The 26442-nt window shown below is 43.4% G+C and overlaps 1 protein-coding gene across 2 annotated transcripts in view; it reads right to left on the minus strand.

The window, feature by feature from the left end:
- Nucleotides 1-225: 225 nt before the first annotated feature.
- PLPP3 (phospholipid phosphatase 3) overlaps nt 226-26442 on the minus strand; it is a 46882-nt gene continuing 20665 nt past the window's right edge. Inside the window, exons 2-6 of one of the 2 annotated variants that reach the window (XM_083157591.1) lie at nt 24248-24405; nt 18571-18854; nt 18104-18161; nt 9052-9228; nt 226-1840 (exon numbers count right to left, since the gene is read on the minus strand). In XM_083157591.1, the coding sequence (XP_083013717.1) occupies nt 1730-1840; nt 9052-9228; nt 18104-18161; nt 18571-18854; nt 24248-24405 (788 nt within the window). In that variant the 3' untranslated portion in view covers nt 226-1729. Of the gene's footprint in view, nt 1841-9051; nt 9229-18103; nt 18162-18570; nt 18855-23802; nt 23961-24247; nt 24406-26442 lie in introns of both variants that reach the window. The other variant, XM_083157590.1, reaches the window with a different exon arrangement.

Genomic DNA, 26442 nt, shown 5'->3' on the forward strand with positions numbered 1-26442 from the left:
AGTGGTGGGAGCAGGGCGGGGGACGTTTACGGGCTCGATAGGCAATGAACAACCATTGCTTAATGAGCCTTACTGAAACATCCCCAATTTAATGGGGTTGTGTGAAATAAACAGCCCAGTACTGGTTGTGTGACCTTTTACAACCAACCCACACAACAGTCAAACAACGATTTCCACTCTACCTAAAATGTATAACAATACGCAAAACATAATATAGTAGAATAATTAAACAATATGAGCTTTTATTTAAAAAGCATTCTTTGTACAGCGATTTCTGCAAAAAACAAACGGTCGATTTTGTATTCTACAAAAAGTTTTTGAATGATATTCTTTTTTTTTGTTTGTTTTTTTTCTCTTTACAATATGAAACATTACAAAAATACTGACATTTTATTTCATTTTATACAAGTCTCTAGTTGTAGTTTTTTTATTTTTTGCTTAATAGTGAAATTACTACCACAGATCTCTAAAATATTTTAGTTGACTATACAAAAATTAAACTGTTGCTTTTTATTTTAAGCAGCAAAAATAACACAGGTCGAGACACAGTTAATCATCATAGTGGATATATCTAGAATTGTTTTTCAGAAATAATATTTTACATAGTTAATTTTTTAATGTTTTATACATTATTTATATAATATATCATATAAAAAAAAATCATAGCTTGCTATAGTTGAAATGATAGGACGGATTCTCTGGTAATATGGATGTGCAAATGGTTAATTTTATACGATGAATATAGTCCTTTTAGGTGAAGATCGCTCAAAAAGGTTTATATGTCATGGATTAGTTCTTGTGCTTTCAGAATATCGCAAACTTGATAGTGTAGACTGATGGTGAAATGCGTTGGGTTCTTGACTTAACGCGGACTGGATTGGACAGACTACAATTGATGTGAGTTTACCGTCCAGCGGTACTTATCGAAATGGCTGAATGTTCAATGGGTATCAACCCCAAAGTTTATAGTGCTTCCAAAGTCTTGAGCAAGACAGACTTCTGGCCACAGAAGAAACATTTCAACAAACTCAAGACCGCGTTGTGAAACTCCGAGTTTCTGTCTTGCTGCTTACTGGTTGCCTCAAGAAAAGGGCGTCGATTCTGTTGTCCTTAGTGGGGATGCCTGACTCTGGTTTAAAAATGATCGGTTTAATTAAAGATATTATATTTATATATATATATATATATATATATTCATTTGCACAGAAAGATTCCTCTGGTTTTGTCAATCAATCCTTATTCACACAGATATAACCTCCACAACAAGACTCCCGGGTACAACCTCCGAATTACAGTCAGTGCTTCTTGTTTTTTTTATATATAGTGCTATCGTTAATTGCCAGCATCAGTACGAGGCGATAACATCTAGTTTTAAAGATGACTCCCTTTTGTTATAGAAAAAAAAAGTTTTGAGTTCATTTATGAACAATGTGTTGTTCATTAAAACATGAACAGATCAAGACCAATTGTACATCTGGGATTCCAACGCCGCGTTTTTCGTCATCACTTGGCACTCAGCTAGTTGAACATCCCCCCACATTTTGCAACGTTTGCAATTGAAAGGCCTCATAGCAGACAGTTTTTTTTTCTTATTGTTGTTTTTTTCTCTGTTTTAGTCTTTTGGTTGGGTAACAAGTTTTTTCCCTACATTCTATTGTCTGATGAGATTTGAAAGCAGCAGGTCACGGGTTCACTGTCAGAAGTAATTCTGCAATCGGCTTGTGGTTCTTTATACAATGTTTCGGTCGATAATATCCACAGGTGACAAAGATTCCTTCTTGACAACCGGTGGGGGGCAGCTCTTCTTTGGGGTCTTGAAAAGATCGGATACGAAAAACACCTACGGGACAAAAACAAGTTTTGGTTAATGGGTTGCTGTGACAACGGTTAAGAAGCTTTATGTTTCCGACAAAGAGAATTTAAACTGAAGGATGACATTTTAAACCTGAGGAACATTAAACCACAGGGTTTTTTTATGTTGCTGCTGTGGTTTCCCCTTTAAATTTGTGTACGTTGTTTGCTTAGCATCCAATAGATGTTGAGTATGACTTATGGGGTAATGAGTTTTTAGTGTTTGCGAGGCCAACAAGCTTCCTCTGTTGTACGTATGTGTGTCCGTTCTTTGTAAAGCAGTAAAGAACGGTAATTTGGTTATTCGATGTAGGTTTAGTGGGTGCGCTCTTCTTGCATGGGGGTAGGGTGTGAGCCAAATGTGTTGCCTGTGAAATGGCCACATCGCCGGAACCATTGTCTTGTAGTAAGTGGAGAGTGCATGGCCAACATTTGGGTTTCGCATGTGCATGTTGGTCGTCCGTTCTTTATTGCTGCCACCATTTAAAAAAATAGTTTCAAAAATTCTTATTACTCAATAAAATGTAATAAAGTCTAACACTGAACACCATATTCTCTGTTGTGATCCTTAATATTATAAGGCATTTGTATTAAGGGTACTTGTGAGTTATCCGGGCTGCCGATTTCTAAATCGGGTCGGATCGGGCACATCGCATCGCATCGCATGCGACCATCGGATGCGATGCGATGACCCGATTTTTCCATAGGAATCAATGTTAAAATGGACTGAGTCCATTTTAACATGGAATTCAATGGGAAAAAGGGGTCCTTTTCATACCCCTACTATCCAAGTGGGCATGGAGTTGGATATAAACCTGTGGCGAGCGTAGCGAGCCACCGAGCCCGAAGCGTGGCGAGCGTAGCGAGCCCCGCGAGGGGACACAGAATACCGTCCCCTCGCGGGGCTCGCTTCGCTCGCCACGCTTCGGGCTCGGTGGCTCGCTACGCTCGCTCGTAGCGAGCCACCGAGCCCGAAGCGTGGCGAGCGTAGCGAGCCCCGCGAGGGGACACAGAATACCGTCCCCTCGCGGGGCTCGCTTCGCTCGCCACGCTTCGGGCTCGGTGGCTCGCTACGCTCGCCACAGGTTTATATCAAACTCCATGCCCACTTGGATAGTAGGGGTATGAAAAGGACCCCTTTTTCCCATTGAATTCCATGTTAAAATGGACTCAGTCCATTTTAACATTGATTCCTATGGAAAAATCGGGTCATCGCATCCGATGATCGCATGCGATGCGATGCGATATCGCATCGCATCTGATTGTATGCCTTAACTTAAGGCATACAATCAAAAAATCGGCAGCCCAGATAACTCACAAGTACCGTATTAAGTGTTAACATTCGACGATCAACGAGTAAAACAGTTTATATTAATCTCCTTTTTCCCCGCCCTGCCCTTGAGAACTAAACTGCAATTGAGTCCAATTAGACAATTCTCAAAATGTTCTCAACATTTATGCAAAAAATCTGGCCAGCGTGACATAATATATCTTAAGTGGTGTATGGCATCATCTAGCTGAGTGCGAATTTGTGCGTTCTGTAAATCTCAACTGTCAGCCTCTACTGACCCTTCAATGAGATATTTTATGACGCCTCCGTGGTTCCTGATTAAAACACAGCCTGGAGTTTGAACGTAAGTATCCATGGAGTTTTTGCAATATTACAACAAATTGCGTAGAACTTCTGCATTGAGAGTCTGCGTACACAGCTATGAGAAACTAATGACGATTCAGATCTGAAGTCCCACTAGTGGTGTGGGTATAACTGAATGGCAACGCCAGCCATCCAGACCATATGAGCCATAGGACTGCATTCTGATTGGAAGCCAGTCCTACGATGGGTGATTTGGTTTACATAGAGAAGAAAAGTTTTTGACTGCTGAACACTACTATAGTTTTTGAATGCTTTCTGTTAAACTACAAGTCCCAGCTTGCCCTGTAGTTCCTCAACAGCTGGTCAGCCTCAGGTTCTAGCAGATGGCCGATAGGCTGATGGAAAAAAAAAGTGGAAGCCTTGACCTTTATCCCTGATTACATGGAGATTAACGCCAATGGAAGGAAGAGATATTGGGCCACGATTTCCTGAATACCCAATAACGGAAGACGTCTGCAGGATGTGAAATAGACGACATTTAACAGAGGGCAGAAATATAGAGCGGAACAGGGGCGTGAGCGGGGAAACCTCCACCTAGTTTCCTCAGCCTCTTTCTATAGACCATACGTGTCAGCTGGGGACAACGCACAATAGAGAAATCTAAACATACAGGATAATACAATCTCGTCCCTCAAGGGTCCTCTTTAACCCGTTTTACTAATTTTTATACTGTAAAAATTGTTAATGGTTTATTGTATGCATTTTATAGTTATTTGGGGAACATGATCATGAGCCAAATGTAATAGGGTGTGAGAATCAGTCAGAGACTTTTGGGAAGAGTTTTTCCATACGTTTTTTTTTTTAAACCGGCAATCATTTACATGGCAAAACCCACCTGATTTTTTTTTTTCAGTGTAAATGATTAAGAAACTGATAATAAATACATAAATAAATACACAGGGCTAGTTTGGCCTAGTCTTAATTTCTGGGTAACATTGAAATGTGTCTTTTCAGTCGAATAACAGAATATTCTTGGTTTGCGAATTCAAATCGTCCCAAAAAAATAATAATAGTAATATATTAAAGCTAGTTTTGCAAATTCCACACACGGGATGTTTCCGCATAACCTCCACTCAAATATTTTAGGTTAAGGAAAAAACTCTACTAAAAAGGGTCAGATTTCCTGGTAAGAACTGGCCATAGACTTTGGCAAACGTCAGTAAAGAACATTTAACATCCACCTCTATGTCTAAAAAAAGCATCTTGCCCCAAGAATAATGAATAAGCAGGAAAATGCTTAGAATGGAAGAAAAGTCTCTCCAGTTATAGCGCTGGTCCCAAGTCATGCACACTTGTAGCGGTTAGCACGGCGCATGCTGCAATTTCAGCTTAAATGTTGACTTAAAGGGTGATTAACATTACAGCGGAGCCCCTTGGAAATCCCTTTTATGGTTTACTTGGTATTTCTGGGTGACCGGACTGAAATCCGAATTTACTAATACGCTGTTCTTTGTCTGTTTTTTCGGCAGCTGTGAGCCCATTCCACTATGGTTTGAGGTTACACAAACACTGGCAGGACTTACGAAATACAACCCCTCCTGGGCTAGGTTACTGGGTTAAATATTCCTGATGCCTCAACTCTGTCAGACAATAAAGGGTCGTGAATAGAAGGGGGGGAACGGGGAAGGGGGCTTTTTTTTTTTACTGGGTTTGGTCCATTTCCTGCAAAATGAGTTCCCCACCCAATAAGTAAACTCGGATCTGGGCTAGGAATTTGTATTCATTCCGGGCTGATTTGTCAAAATTTTTAAGCCTCTTCATCTTTTTTTCCACATATTTCAGAGAAGAGAAAATACAACTTTGGGGACGTTCTAAGAAGCAGCGGCCAAGTTTTAAGGGTCCGTTGGCATTGGTGCGCCGAGCACTTGAGATATATTAAGATGCCAAAGAGCGGGAGTGGTGGTGATAATGATCAAAGACCCACCCGCAGACAGCGCTCCAATGTAAACAGAACTTTGCATTTTAGATTGTAAGCTTTGTTGGTCAGTTACCATCATTTAAGGTTTTTTGTTTTTCTAGTTTGACAATCTGTGCTATAGCCGACACAGAGAGGATTACTTACTAAGATGAGAGTTCTATTGAAGGCGAGATGTTGCTATTAGCAACCAATAAGATTATATCTATTATCTTCTAGAAGGTGATACATAAATAAGAATTGCTATGGGCAATGTTCCATCACCAATAGAACTCCCATCTTGGTAAATAAACCCAACACACAGAATGTCGACATTGGCAATAGGTCACCACAATTTGGGCCACTTGACTGTTCCCACTCGGAGACCATGGTAAAGTATGCAAAAGGTTCAAATAATAATAAAAAAAAACTCCAAATCTCACGTCGACCATTCCATGTGTCAATCTTTTGCACATGACTCCGTATATCAGTGAGCTATGATGACTCTGACAGCGGATGCTGCCGACGGCGTTGACATTTTTGCCTTGAGCGGTGACAATGACACAGAATAAGGGGCAGACGTTGCTGTGTGTTTGAGAAGAGTGAAATCATTTTTTAATTTTCTCCGCTGACATTTGGGTGACACTGAGCAGCCTGTCATACACATGTCCTAAGCCCTTAGTAGAGGCGTTAACCCCATCCAAAACAATTACTCCACAGTGTTCAGCCGCACAAAGGCCGCGGTTGATTCACTGCCGCCGTCTAGGCTGATTCATAGAGATAATGGGTCTGATTCTGGTTCACTCGCAAAAAGCCAATTCTCTTTCTAATGGACAAAACCATGCTGCGCTGCAGGTGGGGAAGATGTAACATGTGCAGAGAGAGTTAGATTTGGGTGAGTTATTTTGTTTCTGTGCAGGGTAAATACTGGCTGCTTTATTTTTACACTGCAATATAGATATCAGTTTGAAGTACAACCCCCCCCCCCCCCAAATCTAATTCTCTCTCTGCACATGTTACATCTGCCCCACCTGCAGTGCAGCATGGGGGAAGCGGATGACCGGGCTGATTTGCATATGTAAATAAATAATTAAAGGACAACGATATAAGCTTCCTGAGAGAGACTCCTACAAGTAGGGTAACCCACAGAACAGTCAGTAACGGTATAAAAGCTACTTGCAATCAGATAATGTAGCAAGTACTTGTACCCTGATTTTGAAACGATCCCCTGATATTTATACAATATATATTTACGGAAGGGATTAGTGACTTTAAACTTTATAACATGATAACGGATAATATAGTTGGGGGGGGGGGGGGGGAGTGATTTGTGTGCTTTATAATATAAAGAGACTGAAAGGGCATTGTGTGGTCTGGGAGAAATACATAATACAAGTTTGTGGTTGTGTCAGACCAGCTGTTTCCTATACGGACGTAACGCTCCAGTCTGTCAAAACTCTGCTCTAGTCTCGTCTCCCAGCATTTTATAACAGTGACGGACAGATCTAGAGATGAGCGCTACGGATGTACAAACCAGCGCAAGTTCTAACTTATCCTACTGACTATCCACGTTACCGCCAGATAGCCAATCACACGCGGTTTTTAGCTTTTAACTACGACTCATTATTCAACGAGCGATAAAACTTGTGACTGATCAAACTTGTCGCATACGATAAATGTGCTTCAGCCAATCAGTTCCCAGCTGTCATGTAATCAGCTCCTAAATGCCATGGGTTTGAACAATGACAGTTGGGGGTGGATTGACTGGATCACCATTTATCAACAAGTGCTAGAATTCATAAGGATTTGATTCATGGGCACCTATGAGCCAAATTGTGAGTTTCTGGCAGCTTGTTGACTACATGCGTGCTCCCCCTCCCCCCCCCCCCCCCCCCCCGTGCGCCTCGAACAGCATCGATGGGTTATTTAACACCGGAGCAAACATTCGCCTGCATTATGCAACTATCGGTAAATCCATCGCAGAACGATTGCTGAATGGCCTCAAAGCAATGTCAGTAACTTCCTACAACTTGCTGGCACAGTGAAGACCCTGTGCTGGGCATTAGGTGCGTAATCTGGTGAGGTTACCCAACTGGCAGAGCGGTGTAATCTTTTTGCATTTCTCCTGTGTTTTCCTTCTGCTGACCGGTGCCTTAACCTCAGATAAAACTGGAGACGCAGCTTGATTACACGTTAATCTTTTCCACTGTGCTCCCACATTAAGTGGTAACACATGTCGCCCTGGCGGCGTCCTGGTAATTGTTTTATAGTGTAAGTCGCAGGAGACGAAAAACAGGGACTTTAAGCTGCAATCATGGTAAACTGATTATCCAAATCTAGAATCAAGAGGGTTTTACCCTATAAGAGGGAGCTGGCAGCGCTCCCCAGAGCGGGCAAGGGGTGAGAAACTCTGATATGGGCTTGTGTAAAATACACTGATGCAGCCGTGAGTACGACACCTGCAGGCATCGCTCTACTTCCATAGAACCGCTATGCGCAACTCCATATAGAAAGACATAGACAGTCGTTATATCAGCACCGTCGTCAGTGGCGGATCCAGTGGGGGGGGGGGGGGGGGGGGGGGGCTGCAGCAGAGTTCAGAATTCAAATAGAGGAGGAAAATCAACTGCCATTCCAAACTGACTCGCTGGCAGTTGGTGTGGATCCCCTATTTAAACTTTGAACTTTGCTGCAGCCCAACCTCTGGTGCCGCCAATGATCTGTCCATGGAAAGGCAAGATGGGGCAATGTAACACAGTAGACTCTACACAGAAGGGGGCGCTATTAAGTGCAACTTTTCTGAGCGCAAATCTGCATTCAACTGTGCATCAGGCCCCTACAGTCCTCTTCTCCATACACTCCTTGTTCACCCTTTTGGGTGCCAACGTTGCTGTGAGCGACCCTCAAAAATATCCGCTAAAAATGGCGGCGGCGCTCACAGCGACTGTTCTTTTAGTATAAACAAATACAAAAACAGCCGGGTCAATTCATTGAAGTTTAGTTAAATATGGCACCCAAAAAAAGAAAAGTCGCTGTGGGCGGCGCTGGCGTTTGTAACGGATATTTTGCGGATCTCTCACAGCAACGTTGGGCACTCAAAGGGTTGAAAAAAAAAGGTTTCCTTGCCAATTTTCACCCCCGTTTTGACAAATTCCCTCTGCACTCAAAGGGTTAAACACGGGAGCTAATACTTGCAATGATGCATTTGCCATATGGCAGCCCTTATGTGCTCCCAAACCAAACGGGGCATTTACAGAGACAGCAGGGGGGACAACGGAGGCGGGTATTTTGTGGGCGTGATATGAAAATAGGCCGTACGTGGTATTAAAGCACCTGAAATCTAAAACATTAATTCATGACCTCGTAGGACTCTACTTTATTTTTACTGGTGTCCCCCAGCCACGGACTTCAGTCTCCAACCTAACGCCAAAGAGCGGAACTTCTGATAAAATCCGGCGTAAGCTCTGCGCTTACAGCACAGTCGCCCCTTATACCGGGAAGCCGCTAAGTCTTAGATCTCCGAGTCACAGCTCATTGACTCCTTCATTAGATAGCTCGGGCAGAATTCTTTCAAGCTGGCGTATTTATGGGAATGTTTGACTGGCTGTTTAATTTCCTGTGTAAAACGTTTTCCCTGGTGTTCAATACTTACTATGCAGTACGCCACTAAAGCCCCCTGAGCGAATCCTGCCAGCACGTCGGTGGGGTGATGCTTGTGGTCCGAAACTCTGGACAACCCGGTGTAGAAGGCCATCATGAGCAGGGTGAACTGCAGGAGCGGGCGCAGGAGGCGGGCCCCTCGCCACGTAAATCTTGACTGCAGGTAAAACTGTAAAATAAAAACACGGTGGTGTAAATATTTTCGTCTGGTCATTCTTCAGCGCTCATTAAACAGAATTCTAACACAATGATCAAGAGCGATAAAGTGGAGCAGTGGCCCGAGTCAACCAATCAGCTTCCGGCGTATGTTCAATGAGTGTCAAAACTGTCATTTTGCCGAAAAGACATCATTTTTCGACATGCCAGGTGAGCAGCAGCAGATTACACGGCACCGCCCTCTTGTCTGCCGACGCTCACACCCACCCGCCAACTCCCGTACCCATCCGCTGACTCCTATACACACCACTACCGGGACGGGTAAGAGCACCTCACCCTGCCCCGACCCCCACTGCCTCCCACCGCCACGATCACCCGGTCCCTAAGCCGGCCGGGTGATCACCAATCAACGGCCAAATTCGATGTCGGATGCTGCATAAATAATGGAAGCTGGATCCATTCCGGCAAAAAGAATTTCGAAATGGATACGGCATCAATTGAATATATACCTCTGTCATTTATCTAGCGCAGTCATAACTACTAGAAGCCGGTTGGTTTCTTTGGGCAACCGCTCTCCGAGGCCCTGATAGGAGGAGCTGAATATAACCGTTAATAAATACAGCAGATTTTTTTTAATTTTTCAACAACGCTGAAGGATTCGCTGTTTTATTTTAGAATTCTTCATATGATAGAGATCTATTTTCTCCATGACACACTGACGCCTACAGTAATCGAGCTCTTAACGTAGCTAAAATTACATTTACTGGCACCGGCGGTGATGGGGAAATGGGGGCCAGAGGCGGGTCAGCGCTGTCACAACTGTGGATGTTAAGACTTGTAAATTTCTAGGCCAAAGAAACTACTGTGCAACATAAACTCTGAAATCCTAAACTAGGGAAGTGATGCTGCTTTATAGAGTGAGGGGGAGGTGTACTAAGCCATGTGGAGTGATAAAGTGGAGAGAGAAAAAGTGCCAGTCAACCAGCTTCTAACTGTCATTTTTTTTAAACAAAGCCAGTAACATGGCAATAAGGAGCTGATACTGTATCTCTTCATGGCTTAGGGACATACAGTATTCATGTAGCAGTGACAAGAGTGAGCCACTGGAGAAGTTGCCCATGGCAACAAATCAGCTGCTAGTATGCAAATGATACTTCACTGCACAACTTCTCCACTGACTGACTTCTGCGCTGCTTAGTACATCTCCCCACAGACCCCCTATGTCCGTATACTGTAACAAGATGGCAAAAAAAATTCTATGTGGAAATTCTCCTTTTTTAGTATTTTTGGGATGTGGGAATCACCAGCCATGGGAAATCAATTAAAAAATGAAGACATTTCTACAAGACGAAGTCTTCTCGATCCGTTTAATCTTTGTACATATTTTGCCATCTTGTTTTTCCAATTAAAAAAAATAAATATGAGAATTATTAAACACCCCCCTAAATAAAATAACCTGTACTCCTTGGCTACCTACCCATAGTACCTACCCATGATAACACTAGCGAGAATCCCCACATTGCAAAATGCCAGTTAGAAAACATAATTATAAAACCATAAGTAAAATAAAACAAAGGCTTAAAGCCGTTTAACGAAGGTGATCACGTGACAGCGAAATGGCTGTTTATTTTCTTGCTTCTAACCGTGTAACTATGTAACTAAGGTGGTCTGTTGTCGTTAGAGACCACCTCGTCTCTGACAAACCCTCATGACATGCATATTGATTGGGGATGAGGGGGGGGGTTGGGCAAAAACATATTGTCAGATGTTCATTGTCTACTTGTTGCTGTTTCCGCTTGAACTTTGGCCCGGCCCGCATCCCAGGTTCCTGTGGGAACGGTTTCAGACAAAGGGGAAAGAGACACAGGAAAATCGAGTACTTTCGTCCAACAAATCAAAGCTGACTGTGGACGACTAGGGTGCGAGGAGTGGGACAGCCACTTTACAAGACCAAAACGACAGAGCGCACCCTTCCTCTAGGAAGGAAACCAAGGGCCTGGTCTGCCTGCTTGTCCTGGAGGTTAGAGGTATATTTTTAAGTTGCGTCTCTCAGGTCCGGAAACATACGTACAGGAACTCCGTGAGGCCAGCAACGCTTTCTGACACCAACTGTGCACATCAATCAGTATATATTATCTATCTAGCTATCTTATCTTATATATGAGGTATTAAAATGGCACCCATTGTATGAACGGAGCAATACTGAGAATGCGGCCTATCCTACTAGGAACCAGTGATGTCACAGGTAACCAGTGACATCATCCCACAACATGGCTGATTTCACTGTGCGTACATGATTCAAATCCCTCCCGAGCTCGATGACTCTGCAATACTAAAATCTCTCCCTTCTCCTCTTTGTCCTGTGGCCTGTATATGCTTGCTATATACTTCCTGCGTTAGTATGTATTATTGCACATCCTTAATCTCCTTGAAAACACGCTTCCGTTTTTTTTTTCCAGCAAGATCTGCAACTTTCCTTTCCTACTATTATGCGGATGACTGATTCTGCCCATCATCTGGTGACGTCAAGTAACGCCAACTTTCGCTTCCCTTCACCGCCCTTTGACCCAGGAAGTGATGTTTTCCTTTGTCATGAACCATAATTCAGAGTTGTGGTCAAAATTTATGGTCCTCTGTGAAACCCTGAAGTGACTCACACCTAAGTGTTAGTCACTGGATGCAAAGTGCCAGATATTCCACTATAAAATTATAAAGCACAGATTATAATGATGCATTTCACCATTCACTGCCACACGCATGGCACAGATGTGTCCACATACATCTATCCTCAAAGCGATACAAGTTGCTGCGGCAACTGTCTATTATTTAGCATGGACTTGTCCTCATTTGCATTTGTATTGTACATCACTATTTTCTTGTTTTGTTCTTTTAATCATCTATGCATTGTCAGGCGCCGCGGAACCCTTGTGGCCCCATATAAAGAAACAGTGATGATGATGATAATAATAAAAACTGAGTGTATAGGATGCACAAGCAGCTACTGCTGATTAAAATCCTATTTGGCATGCTTATATTCAGTTTGCGACTGCCACTGTATCGGCATAAGAAATGGAACATTGCAGTGTTTTTGAGGAAACCAGTGTAACGTAGCATCTCATATGCAGATACAGCAACAGTCACACGCTGAATATAGCCAAGGCACGTATCATTTTAATCAGCAGAAGCAGCTTGTGCATCCAGTATTGAAACTAAGATGCTATTTAATGGGAAAAGTTGCAAAAATGTTACAGGCTGTTTGGAAAATGACAGCTAGGAGCTGGTTGGTTGGTACTTTGGGGTACATGTAAGAAGCGGCGTTATGGGGGTGAAGCTGTATCAGCGCTGATACTGGTTATGCATGTTCCCCTGTTTATATTGGTCTTACTAGGTTCCTAATTTCACTGAGCTGCGTCTGAATTCTACGCTGTGTCCATCCTGCAGCACTTCAGGTTAAACAGCAAAACAATCAGAGTAAAATCAAGATCTGGATTTAGATCCTCCTGCTCCTGGTATGTGAACCACTCCCCCCCCCCCCCCCCCCCCCTCCCTCCCTTCTTCCTTCCCTCTTATTTGACTTTATTAGTGCTGCTGGAATCTCCATTGTTTTAAACTGCATTGAGAAGTTTCAGCTTTCAGAGCAAACCCAAGCACCAGAAGGGAGAGATAAAGGGGTTGCTGGGGCATTAACCAGTAACTCCAGCAGCCTAATGTCAACACTGTCACCTGGCCGGGTCCTGGTGACCTCTGCGCTCACCTCCACGTGTGGCCTCTGTGTCACATTCAGAAGACCAGCGTCTCCGATTCATCACACACACAGGAATCAGACCTCCATTCTCCTACTGTTTTATCAACTGCATCTCACACACAATGGGCCCCAGATTGGGATCAGTGGTGTGTTATGACAGCGGTAATCCGATCTGGTTGCAGACTGTCCTTATCCCACTCCGAGATAAAACCTATTAACAGACTTGGGATCCGGGGAAGTCATTTATTTATTTATTAACAGCTCATTATATAACCCGCAGATATTCCAGCGCTTAACAGAACATATTTCGGCTATTGGTGTCAGGCCCCGGTCCAGGGAAGCTTACAATCTACGTTCCCTACCACATGCGCACACATACACACCAGGGGGATATTTTTTTTTTTTTTATGAACAGAATCCGTATCATGTTTTTGGATTGTGGGAGGGAACTGGAGTACCCAGGGGAAACCCACGCAAACACAGCGAGGACATACAAACTCAACACACTTAAAACCATGGTGAGGATTGAACCCAATCAGTTCCTGTCATTTTTCAAACACAGCCTGTAACATGGCGGCTTGAAGCTGATTGGTTGTCAATTTATATCTCTCCAAGGTTTGATAATTCCTCCTGTTACCCAAATTTGGTCACATATGGGGACTATAAGTAACTACAGGACTTCCCTTGAGGATGGGTGTGTGGTAAAACATATCGACGGACGGATATTAAGGATGTTGACATTTTCACACTAGTGTCGGCATGTTAAATGGTGGCTACACACCATGGTAATGTAGTTAACCCCTTGCCAGTCTGAGGGATGCTCTAAACCAGAAATGCGGTAAAAATCCCATTATCGGGTTTTTACTGGATTTCTGTATTCTCTAACCCCCCTCCACAGTGTCAGCGCTGTGGAGGGATTCGCCAGCAAAAGCTGTAGATTCCCTGCAGAAGCCTATGTGCTTCTTACCGCAGCGCTGTATGAGGAATCTGTCACGGATCCCTCCCAGCATGCCCTGCAGCCGTCTCCGGCACTCTGTGCAGGCGCAGACGGACTCCTGGGTCTTATCGCAAGAGCTGTCCCTTGCGTTAATGATCGCATATGTTAGAACATATGCAATCGTTAACAATGCGGTACCCGCTCTAACTGCTACAATAGTTTATACCAGGCCAATATATATTTTTCAATATCTCACAAAAGAGCAGATGTACTAAGCTTGAAAGGTGATAAAATGTAGAGTGATAAATCACCAGCCAATCAGCTACTAGCTGCCATGTCACAGGCGGAGTTTGAAAAATGACAGGTAGGATCTGATTGGTTGGAGGTTTATCACTCTCCATTGATGCACAGACAATGCGACACATGGCTGAACAGATGGAGAAGCCATTGGCTGCTGCTGAATTATTAATTCTATCTCTCTGTTACTTATATTTCCACACATCTAATCCCTGTCTTCCCATTGAGGCACTTGCACACCGGTAAATTCATAAATGGCTTTGCCTTTTGACTCCCGACAAACGTGTTATGTTCTAACTCAGACCTAAAGACGTTGGACCTTAATCAGATCTGATCGCAGTACAAATTTGTTCTCCAAATGGGCAAAACCATGTGCACTGCAGGTGGGGTAGATGTAACATGTGCAGAGAGAGTTAAATATGGGTGGGGTGTGTTGAAACTGAAATCTAATTTGGTGTAAAAATAAAGCAGCCAGTATTTACCCTGCACAGAAACAAAATAACTCACCAAAATCTAACTCTCTCTGCCCATGTTACATCTGCCCCACCTGCAGTGCACATGGTTTTGCCCATTTTGAGAACAAATTTGTACTGCGATCAGATCTGAATAAGGACCGTTATACGCAGCCATGCCTGGACACAGAGTAGACATAGAGGTCTATGAGCCTGAATCATTCCCGATCCGTGGGCTACGAATATAGGCAATCCTGTCGATTAATCGGACGACCACATGGTCCGCAGTGGAATCAGGTCACAGGTGAGCTCTATTACTGCCGGGTCAGACGCGGCAGTGTAATGTTATGCTGTTACGAAACAGCGTTGCAACTGTCGACATTAGGGCCGGCTGGGACAGCCGCCTGCCACAGAGCGTCCCTGAATCCCAGAATTAATGTTCCTTCAGAGGCTGTCACACAGCCGGTGTGTCAGTGATCCTACAGAGTGTGAACACTGCGCCAACTGTTCAGACATAATACAGAAAATATTGTTCATCCTACAATTTACGCTGTGTTATCCGCAGGTAACTTTAGACTTGCTGAAAAATACATTTACTGTTGGAAGGGAGAGGCGGAGAGCGCGTTCCCGGCCGATGACCTGAGAATCCTATGTTTGTTTTAACCAGGTGAATGCCCGGGACAATATTGCCTCTGTGCAGTGAATGACTCATTATATATTAATTACGAGGCCGATTTCAAGGCTCCGCGTGTAGCTCAACAAGATCATCTGTTATGAGAAACGTCCAAACGCCTGCTCTTGTCTCCCACTGTCCATAAACAATGGCGCTAACGTAACAAACAAGCGAGGTTTTCCCAGTGCCAGGCTTGTTTTCATTACTCCCGGGCTCCTCTGCGCCAAGTGACACAACCGCATTTCCGGTCGGACAGGTTTTGTTGTGTCAATATTCCCAAATTAAAAACCTGAACATCTTCCAAGCTCACACAGTCGCTGCCAAGCGCTCTGATTGGTTACAAACACTCAGCGGTGCCTCATTAAACTCTATCTGACGTACATACTATAAGGCTCCAGATTAGGAGCCAAATATTATTTTCGCAGGGTACCTGTTGCTCCCAGCCATGGTTGTGCAGGCAGCCTAGCAATTTCCCAGGAATCAGTGCCCCGTGACTCATTGATTTCACTGGTTCGTGGTACATTGTTACACTGCAGCGCCGCATATTCCTCTGTGTTTTCACAGGTTTCCTAGTGAATTATTACATTTCAGTGTCTCGTGCCTCAGTGATGTCACTGCTTCCTGTGAATCGTTAAACTGATTCAGTGATGTCACTGGTGCCTAGTGAAACGCTAAAATTACTGTGCATTGGACATTATTCTGGTCCGCTCGATCCCCCGCGCATTTTGCACGGGGGACAAATGTTTGGCCTATGCGCATTTCTGAGCATGTGCAGATGCCGGGTGCGTAGGGGCACGGCGAACTGCAAGTTCGTCATCCCATTCACACCCACCAGTGTGGGCAGAGGAGGTGGGGTGGCGGTGAATGGACTTGGCCAGAGTTTCATGGGCTGTTTCCCTGAAACCGCTGGGCGTTCCCATGGTAAGGTGGCAGTGACGCGGCTACAGGGGGCGGGCAGTTGACATCACCGGTGTGGACCACAATAAGGTCCATTGTTCCTCAATAATATCACTAGTCACTAGTGAATTGCTAAACTGTTGTGCCTCGTGCCTCAATGATGTTGAGCATGGGTCCTCAAACTACGGCCCTCCAGATGTTGTGAAACTACAAGTCCCAGCATGCCTTGCCACAGTTTTAACACACCCTTATAGCAAAACTGTGGCAAGGCATGCTGGGATTTGTAGTTTCACAACATCTGGAGGGCCGCAGTTTGAGGACCCATGGTCTAGATCACGCATGTCCAAACTGTGGCCCTCCAGCTGTTGTGATATTACACATCCCAGCATGCCTTGCCATAGTTTTAGCATTCTCTAATAGCAAACCTGTGGCAAGGCATGCTGGGATTTGTAGTTTCACAACATCTGGAGGGCCGCAGTTTGAGGACCCATGATGTTGAGGCACGATTCAAAATAAATCGTTATACTTGTAGACCACTTTCTTCTATTATAGAAGTTTATATTTTATGAGTTGAATCATATCTGTGCACTATAAGTACCCCATAAATGTATATTTTTTGTTGAAAAAAGAAAACTTTGCCAAAGTTCCTATTAGTAGAATTTCGCTGTTTCATTTGAAATAAAATTAAAATGATTTTTTTTTTTTTATTATATTAACAAAACAAAACTTTCATTCAGTAACAGAAATAGGGTGACTTCTGTTTTATTAATGTTGGGGGAAGGCGCTTAGGAAAACAGCTAGAGCACAAACAGAAGGAATGATGGCGGAGTCAGAGCAGCTTAGGACTAAAATGTTTTCATAGCATCGGAGCAGGGAACGAGTAGAACGACCAGCAGACCTGCCGCTGAGGAAATCCACCACCGCCTCCCCCTCTAACACCTGCTGCAACAGGTAATATTTTACGGCAAAGCAGGGATCGGTCCTCTTAAATCCTATTCCAGACCTTATGCCTCATAAATATAAGTCTGTCACCAAATCTCCACAGAAGACTGGGTACACTGTAACCGTGATATTACAACACGTTCTTATTAGGGTTTTCCACTTTTTACATGGCTTTTACTGGAAGAGGGTCGTTGGGTTGACCTATATTCGATCAACACACATCGAGTCGACACCCTTAGGTGTATAACCTATGAAAGGTCGACATGTTTTTTTTTAAAGCGTTTTTTCATACCCTACCATTTACTAGGGCGTGGAGGGAGAATAAACAGGCGCGCCATGCAGTACACATATCTCATGTCGATGCAAGTTGATACACTCCCCAAAAAATTCACTGTGTCGACCTATGGCCTGTCCACCGAACGGTGTTGACCCAATGTACAGTATGTCAACCTACATTGGAGCAACTCAATGACCCATATTCCTTTTACTTACTGGTTTTCTACATGCCCTATTGCAACTCATACTCAGTACAGTCCCCTGGGTTTTGCTACCTTTGGATACGGCGTAGATCACCTCCTCTCATTGGACACAATTGCACCTCCCGTCCGGGTTTGTGTATTTTCATCACCTTTACAACAACCAATCTGCACTATGGATACAACTGTGTCCAGCACACAGATATGGGAGGGCTCAGCATTTCTGGGGATGCTGGACATGCCCCCGGAGTGATGTAATCAAGATTTCAAAAGAGGCCACACCCCATTTTTTGTTAGGCCACTCCCCGTTTCAGAACGCCCCTTTACATTTCTACTACCAAGCATCGATCTGCTAGTCTGTGCGAACAAATCTCAGACGCAGGGGTGGTTTGACTCGAACGCACGGCAAACGAAGCAACATCGTGACTGTAAATACACACTGATTTATATGACGTTAAATCAAACTTACCACCAAATACAGCATGGTATACATGGAGAAGGAGGCGTGGCCAGAGAAAAATGACTTTCTGGAAATGAAAAGATAAATAAGATAAGAAAATGTATGTCATGGACTTTTAATGGCATTCATCAGATTGCGCAAACTCTGACTCACATCCTTATCATGCCATAAATCAATAAGTGTAGCGTGTACAAGTATACAATGAAGGCATATTAATCAAATCAGATAACACTGGAAACAAGGATCTCTACAGGATAACATGGAGATAATGGCTCTGATCGGGGAGCGGAACACACGACTCACTGTTACACAATCCTATACATTGCAAAGTTCAACTTCAGACCTTTAAGTACCAACCAATCAGCTACTGACATTTATCAAACACAGCCTGTAAAATGACAGTTAGTAGCTGAGTGGTTGTTATCTATCTCCCCACCTAGGAATAGACAGGAGAACGCAATGTGGGTAAATGGTACCTTGCTTCGGTGACTTTGCTGGGCGAGCCGCGACAAGTGTATTCCTCGATATAGACTCCAGCGGTGCAGTTAATGCGCGTGTAATCCGGGTCGCAGATGTCCAGGAAATGGGGTCGCAGTCGGCCAATGGAGACTTTGGCAATGTCCGTGAAGGACTGGCTTATGGCACAGCCAAATAGGAAGCATCCCACCTGTTTGTACAGGGCGGCGACGTAGGGGTTTCGGATGAACGAATGAGACTTCGCTTTCAAGTAATAGATCCGGAAGAATTCCCCCAGTATGATCTGCAGAAAATAGGGACGTTAGTTACAGAAAGGCTAGCTATTGACAGAACATGTAGACAACTTGGTTCAGATACCAAAATGGCAGACTCTTCTGTGAGTATGCCTCTGTACCTCATGCCCCTGTGCCTCATGTCTCGGCAATGACACGGCCTAGTGCAGTGGTAGCCAACTCCAGTCCTCGATAGCTACCAACAGTTCACATTTTCCAGACAACCTAGCTGCTGCACAGGTGCACTCATTACTCACTGACACATTTTAAAAGATCCACAGGTGGAGCTAATTACATACCCCCCAACATGACCCATTCCATTAGGTACAAAATGTTCGGGTCCTGGACTTCCTTACCAGTGGCAGTTACACAGGTGGGGCTCCAGCTCAGTCCAAAATTCAAAGAGGGGGGTCATATCAACAGTCAGTGAGTCCAGGACAGTGATGTTTGGAGCGGCAGTAGGTGTGGCTCCCCTTTTTGAACATTGGACTGTGCTGCAGCCTCACATCTGCAACTGCCACTGGCAGGGAAGTCCAGCAACAGACCATTTTGTACCTAATGGAATGGGTCATGTTGGAGGGTATGTAATTAACTCACTTGTGATTCTGTGAGGAGACCTGGAAAACATGCACTGTTGGTAGCTTTCGAGGACTGGAGTTGGCTACCCCAGACCTAGTGAACGATGGATATTGGTTCAGTTCATAATTGGTTCACTTGTGTGTGTGTATCTGAGAGGGACAATTTAAGGCTACCTCAGGCGAAATCTGTATATATAGTATATATATTCAAAGGGGCCCCTTAACAATCACAAGGGCCACATAGTCAGCAGGAAGCCTATAGTCTTGGAGGTCATGGGCTTTTTATGTACTGGTCTAATGTAAAAATATGACTCCTGTATTTGGGTACTATATCATTGACGAGCACTATGGGGAAAGCTTTTCCTGAAGCAGTAACTTTGTTGCCGCAGCTACCTAGATGTCCTAGTGTATATTTAGCAAGGCAAACCCTTGTATTACTTTTATTATATGATAGATGCTTCTGTGCATGATAAACTCTTTGGAGGCAATTCAATTCCGGGTGATGTTTAATGGCGATATATGGCTAAACATGTGACTCAGGCCTACTTCGCGCCTCAATGAGGTGTGAGGTAAAACCTGTGAGGTCCATGGTTGTTCCATGACACTGGAAGCTCCATCCAACCCCACAGAACTGAATAGCCCCCTTTATGGCAGTATTAGTGAGATCATATAGGCCCTGTGTCCTGTTTGCCATGGCGACAACCGAGATTGAATTCAGTTCCTTGGGGATTACTTCAAAATACAAGCGCCCATGTAGGTTAACGCAACCTGTAACAAAGTAATGTTCATTCAGAGTATTCAATCACCCATGAACCGTGATTCCCACTACGCAGGGGAATAATACAATGATAACACGTTTTAGCTCTTCCAGACTTTTAATTGAGATATCAGAATTGTAACCGCTGAGGAAATAATAGAGCGGGCTTATTCTCAGACCCATTGAAAGTTTTCCATCCGGTAAGTCTTATTTGCACATGAATGCCGTAAACCTTGATAAACCGGTCATCGGTTATTTTCCGTAGTAATGCGGCAGTGCTGAAACTGGCGAGGAACCCATTATTTCAATGGGTGCTTGAATGGGCAATTCATCAATATTCTCTCCATAAATCAAGTCTATGGGGGAAAAATAATAAAACGTCTAAAAATGAAAAAAGGAGATGTTGCGAATTGCAACCAATCAGATTCTATTATTTTCTAGGATGCCATAAAGAAATGATAAACCTAATCTGGTTGCTACGGGAACATCTATTTTCATTTTTAGAAGCTTGAGTAAATGTACCTATTACGCTCAGGCTGTGTGTTATTAGTTTGGAAGGGCAAATAATTAAAATCAGGCTGTAAAGTGGCGTCCAAAGACTACTCGTAAATTGCTTCAGGTCACGCAATGGCTTTCCACTGGACTACAGGCTGGAAGCTGTCCATGAAAAGAGCATTATTTATACAGGGATGTAAAACATTTCCTATTTGTTTGTTGGTGCTCATGTCGCTGCATGTAAACTACAGAGGCATCGCGCGGTCTACAGCGCTAGGGAAAGAGTGATAACACTGTATATGCGCGGAGCGACTCTTCTGTTTATGAAACCCTGAAGATTAGAGGATGCCGTATTTATTATCCTTGTTGTGTTTGTCTTGGTAGGGGAGGAAGGATGACTAGGCCGGATCAAATGAAGGCTGCAAGTATGGGAACTCATGTTGTCCACATGCGGCTGGCTGCTGGGCACATTATGAAGTCTTATAGCAACACGTATGTAGATTCTGGGCATGGGGCTTTGCTTGTGTGACTACATGTTGGGGGGGTATCTGTAAATTTGGGGAATTCCTTTAACAACTGGGATTCATTCTAGCACCATGCATCTTTCCAAACCCTGTGCAGTTCCTCTTCCCTGCCTGTGGTGTCGCCCTTTGCTGTGGTGATTCTAGCACAGTATGGGCTGTATTTCAGCACTAGTATACAGACCAGACCTGTGCTAAAAGCAGCACAGCAGAGTGTGACCTCCCTAGCAGGGAAAAGGAACTGCACAGATTATGAAAGATGCAGGGTGCTAGAATGAAAGCTATTTCTGTATCATAATGTGAGGCAGATGCGCTAAGCCTTGGAGAGCGATACAGTAGAGAGAGATAAACTGCCGGCCTATTAGCTCCTGTCCTTTTTAAAACGTAGCCTGTAACATGGCAGTAAGAAGCTGATTGGTTGGTAGTTTATCTCTCTCTACTTTATTACCGTCCAAAGCTTAGTATTTTAATCTGTAAAAGTGTCATTATTGCAAATGTTTTCAGTGTATCCCCTTGAATTAATTTCTTGCCCACATAGCCATATACTGGTGTAGATGTAGGCTGCCCTAATATGGCCTGAATCAATATCCGTTTTACTAGCTACTAGTGACAAGACTGAGGCATGAGGTACAGTGTGCCTCAGTGATACCACTAGTAATGTATTAGCTAATAGGGGGTTCAGCCTACAAAATAGCTGCCTTTAATACATGGTGACAATACAGGTACAATGAAAAAAAAATGAATTAATAGAAAAACGTGTAACGTGTACATGTTAATTGTTATTTATGTAATATACAAATGGTCTGGTCTATAATGCAATAAAGCCCGGAAGACTGAGATTCAGCATCCACGTGGCACCTACAATCCCAGCGGTACTGACTGAGCGAGGGACCTTTAAATATTTTTATTAGTAAAGGTTGTTGATCCACCTTGTGTTTGTATTCTCTCAGACCCCCATCGTCCTTCCCCTATCTGGCACTGCCTGTGTTGGTGGTCTTAATGATAACACAGATGTAGCAAGCTGCAAAGAATTAATTGGAAAATGAAGTCTCCACTAATTGACCACTGTGGAGTGTTTTCTATTTTGGTAAGAAAACAGATCAGAAAATAACAGATATTTTGTGCTGGACATCGGGTGCAAGTGAAGACCCTGATTCTTCACAGATGGGGGTTAGGTGGCAATTAGTATAAACTGTTCTATGGGGGGGGGGGGGGGTGTAAAAACTTATGTCGACCTTTGGACTGTCGACCTAATGCTTGTGTCGACTTTTGGATTGCGTCAACTTTAGCCATGTCAACTTTTTTCATGCGTTGAGCTAAAGCTCTGTCGACTTTTAGTGGTCAAAACTAATGTTTGTCAACTTTCATAAGGGTGCACACACGTGTGATTCCTCTTCTATCCAATACCGATTAAATTCGGATCGAACTGTGGGCTGTGATCGAACTGTGGGCCAGATTTCCTAAGCTTCAAAAGTGATAAAATGGAGACTGATAAACAGCCAGCCAATCAGCACCTGTTTGACATTTTTCAAACACAGTCTGTGACATGGCAGGTAGGAGCTGATTGGCTGGCTGTTTATCACTCTCCATTTTATCACTTTTGAAGCTTAGAGAATCTGGCCCTCTTTGTGGTAAAATAACTAAGATGGGAGTTGGGATGGTGCCTAGTAACGCCTAGTACAATGGTTCCCAAATGTGGTTCTCGCGGCACCCCAACAGACCACGTTTTAGATCTATCCTTGCTTGTGAACAGATGTCTAATCAAACTACGGCTAAGCAGGGATATGCTGAAAACCTGGACTGCTGGGGTGCCTTGAGGACCGTGCATTGCAACCACTGGCCTAACACATAGATAATATACAAATATAGGACAGAAAAAGTTCTGAAATCAAGATACTGTAAACTTTAACTTAAAACTGAAAATACATGTTAAGGACAAATACAACAGGTCACATATAGTAAATGCAAACATTTCTACCCAGAAATACAGTCTTTGAGAGAGGCAAGGAAAGGGTTGTGGAGAGGGCCCCCGATCCCAGGATTCATAAACATATGGAAGAGAAGGCAAAATCCCAACACCGATGCGAAAGCAGATAATGCAGAATAATCAGCGGTAATTAAAAACAGATAAACATAAAACCAAAATAACAGTAATTGCTTCCAGAAATGCAGAACACAACCCGAAAAATCAGGACTGTTGCTTAAAAATCCCTATTGAGGGAAGAATTGTGGGGGAGATGTATCGAGCCGTGGAGAACGATAATGTACAGTTACTCAAAGCTTCTGTCGTTTATCGACTACAATCTTTAACATGACAGTTGGGAGCTGGTTGGTTGCATCTGGGCAACTTCTCCACTTTCCCACCAAATTAAGTCTTGATGCATCTCCCCCTGTATCTTGTAGTGGGACTATGTTGAGCTTATACGTGCATCTAAGCTGCAAGCTCTTGTGCGAGCCAGAGGCACGGTGGGCGTCTTTATAAATCGCTATTCACCAATTTTATTGTGTGCCTACATTCTGGCTCATGTTGCAGACATTTTTGGAAGACAACAGAAAAAAAAAAAAAAAACAGAAGAGAATTCTTGTCATTGACAGGTTGTGCACTTACAGCAAGGATGGAAATGATAATGCCAACAACTGACAGCATAATATCATTAATTGTCTCTCCAGATTTGCTGGGATACTTGATACTTTCATCGTCACAGTAAAACCCCCGGTGATACGGTTGGATTTTATTAGATTCAATTATCATGAAAGGAAGGCCAGCTAGCGAAAGAGCGAGAGAGAGAAAAAGAGACAAGAAGAAAACATGGTCAATGCACAGGGTAATGCATGTGCGATAAAACACCAAAGCACAGGACGGGCCGTCCGGGACAATGCCGCACCTTCTGGCTGTAACAAGGATTTCCGTATTGGGGCGTAAGATGGCGCCTGGAACAGTAAGTGCCAGGTGTCAGTGCGCGCCCTCCTGCAACCTGCACAGATTTCATCGTTACATTTAGAAGCTGGCATGGGCTCAGTGTAGGCTCCGCGCTGTTCTACATTTCACTTACAGAGACCAGCGTCACCAATACCCCCAATGTTAGGAGCAGTTTTACAGATATAGTGCTTTTCTGATACTGATATCTGATGCTTTCGTCACTGCAGAAAAAGCCCCGCTGGTAGGGCAAGATTACAGACGTACAGTTCATCACTATTGCCGGTGCGATAGCTGTCAGGATAAAATGGTAAAATGTCACGGTTACAATGTACACGGTTATTAATGCCAGGATGTCTTGCTTCCTTGCTATTATGGTACCTACATGCAACTATACAGTGTGGGTTGTGATTCATATTAACATTAATGACATATTTTCTTTTATTACTAATAAATAATATAATATTAAGGGCCTCTTCTAACCTATTTGCTGGAACAAAGGGAAAAACGTGTGAAAATAACGCGTTTCTGGGCATTTGTGATGTGCTTTTGAAGAGCCCAGACTAGAAAGGCCAAGTGATTTCTATATGCCCTGTCCTTTTATGTTTCTATGTTACTTTAAAGCATTTCTTACGCGTTTCATCAAATGCAAATGAGCAGAGTCTGCATCATAAGGGGTGGATTAACTGTAATATGATAATGCAACCAACAGTGACCAGCAAAATGTTACTGACTTGCAGGATGGCCATACTACTGCTGAATTCTATAACCAATTTCCATTTAAGCACCTATAAAATGAATCAAATGAAATGGTACAATGCATTCTTGCTTACTAAGCCTTTATGCCGTTGGGCTCGTTAATTTTAATCCTGCATTTGGGACTCCTCTGTAGCCAGAGTTATGAGCTGTACTCCAAAATGACTATTCTATATGGCCTTTCAGTGCAATAAACTATGAAGTCGCGCCAACACGATCAACGGCAATACTGTCAATGTATGATGTGGCAGCTTCTTATTGGTTAGTAAGTGTAATAGCTCCGTCCTTATTCAGCTTCAGTTTAAATGTCAAACATTTTACCATAAAGTTCAAAAGAAAATAATGACAAATGTTTTAAACAAGAATGAAAACAAAGCATAACATTCTGAATAAGGTAGAGAGTGAAGAAGGGTCTACTCCTCTGACACATCGCAAAATGAATACAATAAAATCTTTACAGTATGTTGCAGACGGGATCTGAACTTTTGGTATCGGCAAACAGGCCGCCCTCTATTGGTCGACATGTATTGGGTCAACATTGACAATAGATTGACACAAGCAAAAGATCAACGGGGTAATGGTTGGTGCATAACATGAGTTTTTCATGATTTTTTAATTTACATTTTTTTACTTTTTCATACTTTACCATTCACATGGGCTACAAATGGGAACAGTAGGGTGAGCTAAAGCAATCGAGTCAAGCTAGGGTACATGGTTCCCTAATTGGGAGTCCACATGCTCAAATCTCTAAATTGACATAAAAACACGAAAAAAAAACCTCATGTCGACCTTTTCATGTGTTAACCTTTGTGCCTGTCAACCATTGATCCCCACCAGTTGCGGACAGACCGTCCTTCCAGCCCTTATATCAACACAGTGAAATGTCTTATAAAGTCCATTTATATAAAAGGCTAACTGCTCCTCACCTCTATGAGGTGAAATACCGCCACTGACCACTAGAGGCCACTCAACAGTCAAAATTACTCCTTTGTGTGCTAAAAGATGTCAGAACAGAAAGTTTGAGCAATTTTTGCATGGACGCTGATCTGTTTCAAACTTGCTGGATATGGAGAGAGGTGGAGAGTTTGTGGACTAAAAACTGTCACAGCTCAAAGTGAACGTAAAAACTGTCACAGCTCAAAGTGAACGTAAAAACGGTCACAGCTCAAAGCGAAAGTAAAAACTGCCACCGCTCAAAGTGAAAGTAAAAACTGTCACAGCTCAAAGTGAAAGTAAAAACTGTCACAGCTCAAAGTGAAAGTACATTGCAGAAGCCGTCATTTTGACGGCCTTTTTATTAGCACACAGCTCAATTTTACGCCGTCAACAATACAGGACTCCGCGGACGCGACTTTTTCTCTACACCTTGACTTAATCCAACCAGTGAAATTAGCTTAGTAAAGAAAAACAAGTCATCTAGCGTCTGTGCCACGGCACTTACGTGGCTTAGTGTCGTTACTATCATCTAACGTGTGTGCTCTCCTGCAAATGACTTGCACATGACAGATCTGTAAAACACATGTTGCTACACGTAGCGCAGCTCGCTGGAATGTTAACCACTTAATCTCTGGAAGG

This window comes from Crinia signifera, chromosome 8 (genome assembly GCF_055691185.1).
Source record: "Crinia signifera chromosome 8, ASM5569118v1, whole genome shotgun sequence".
Taxonomy (NCBI): Eukaryota; Metazoa; Chordata; class Amphibia; order Anura; family Myobatrachidae; genus Crinia; species Crinia signifera.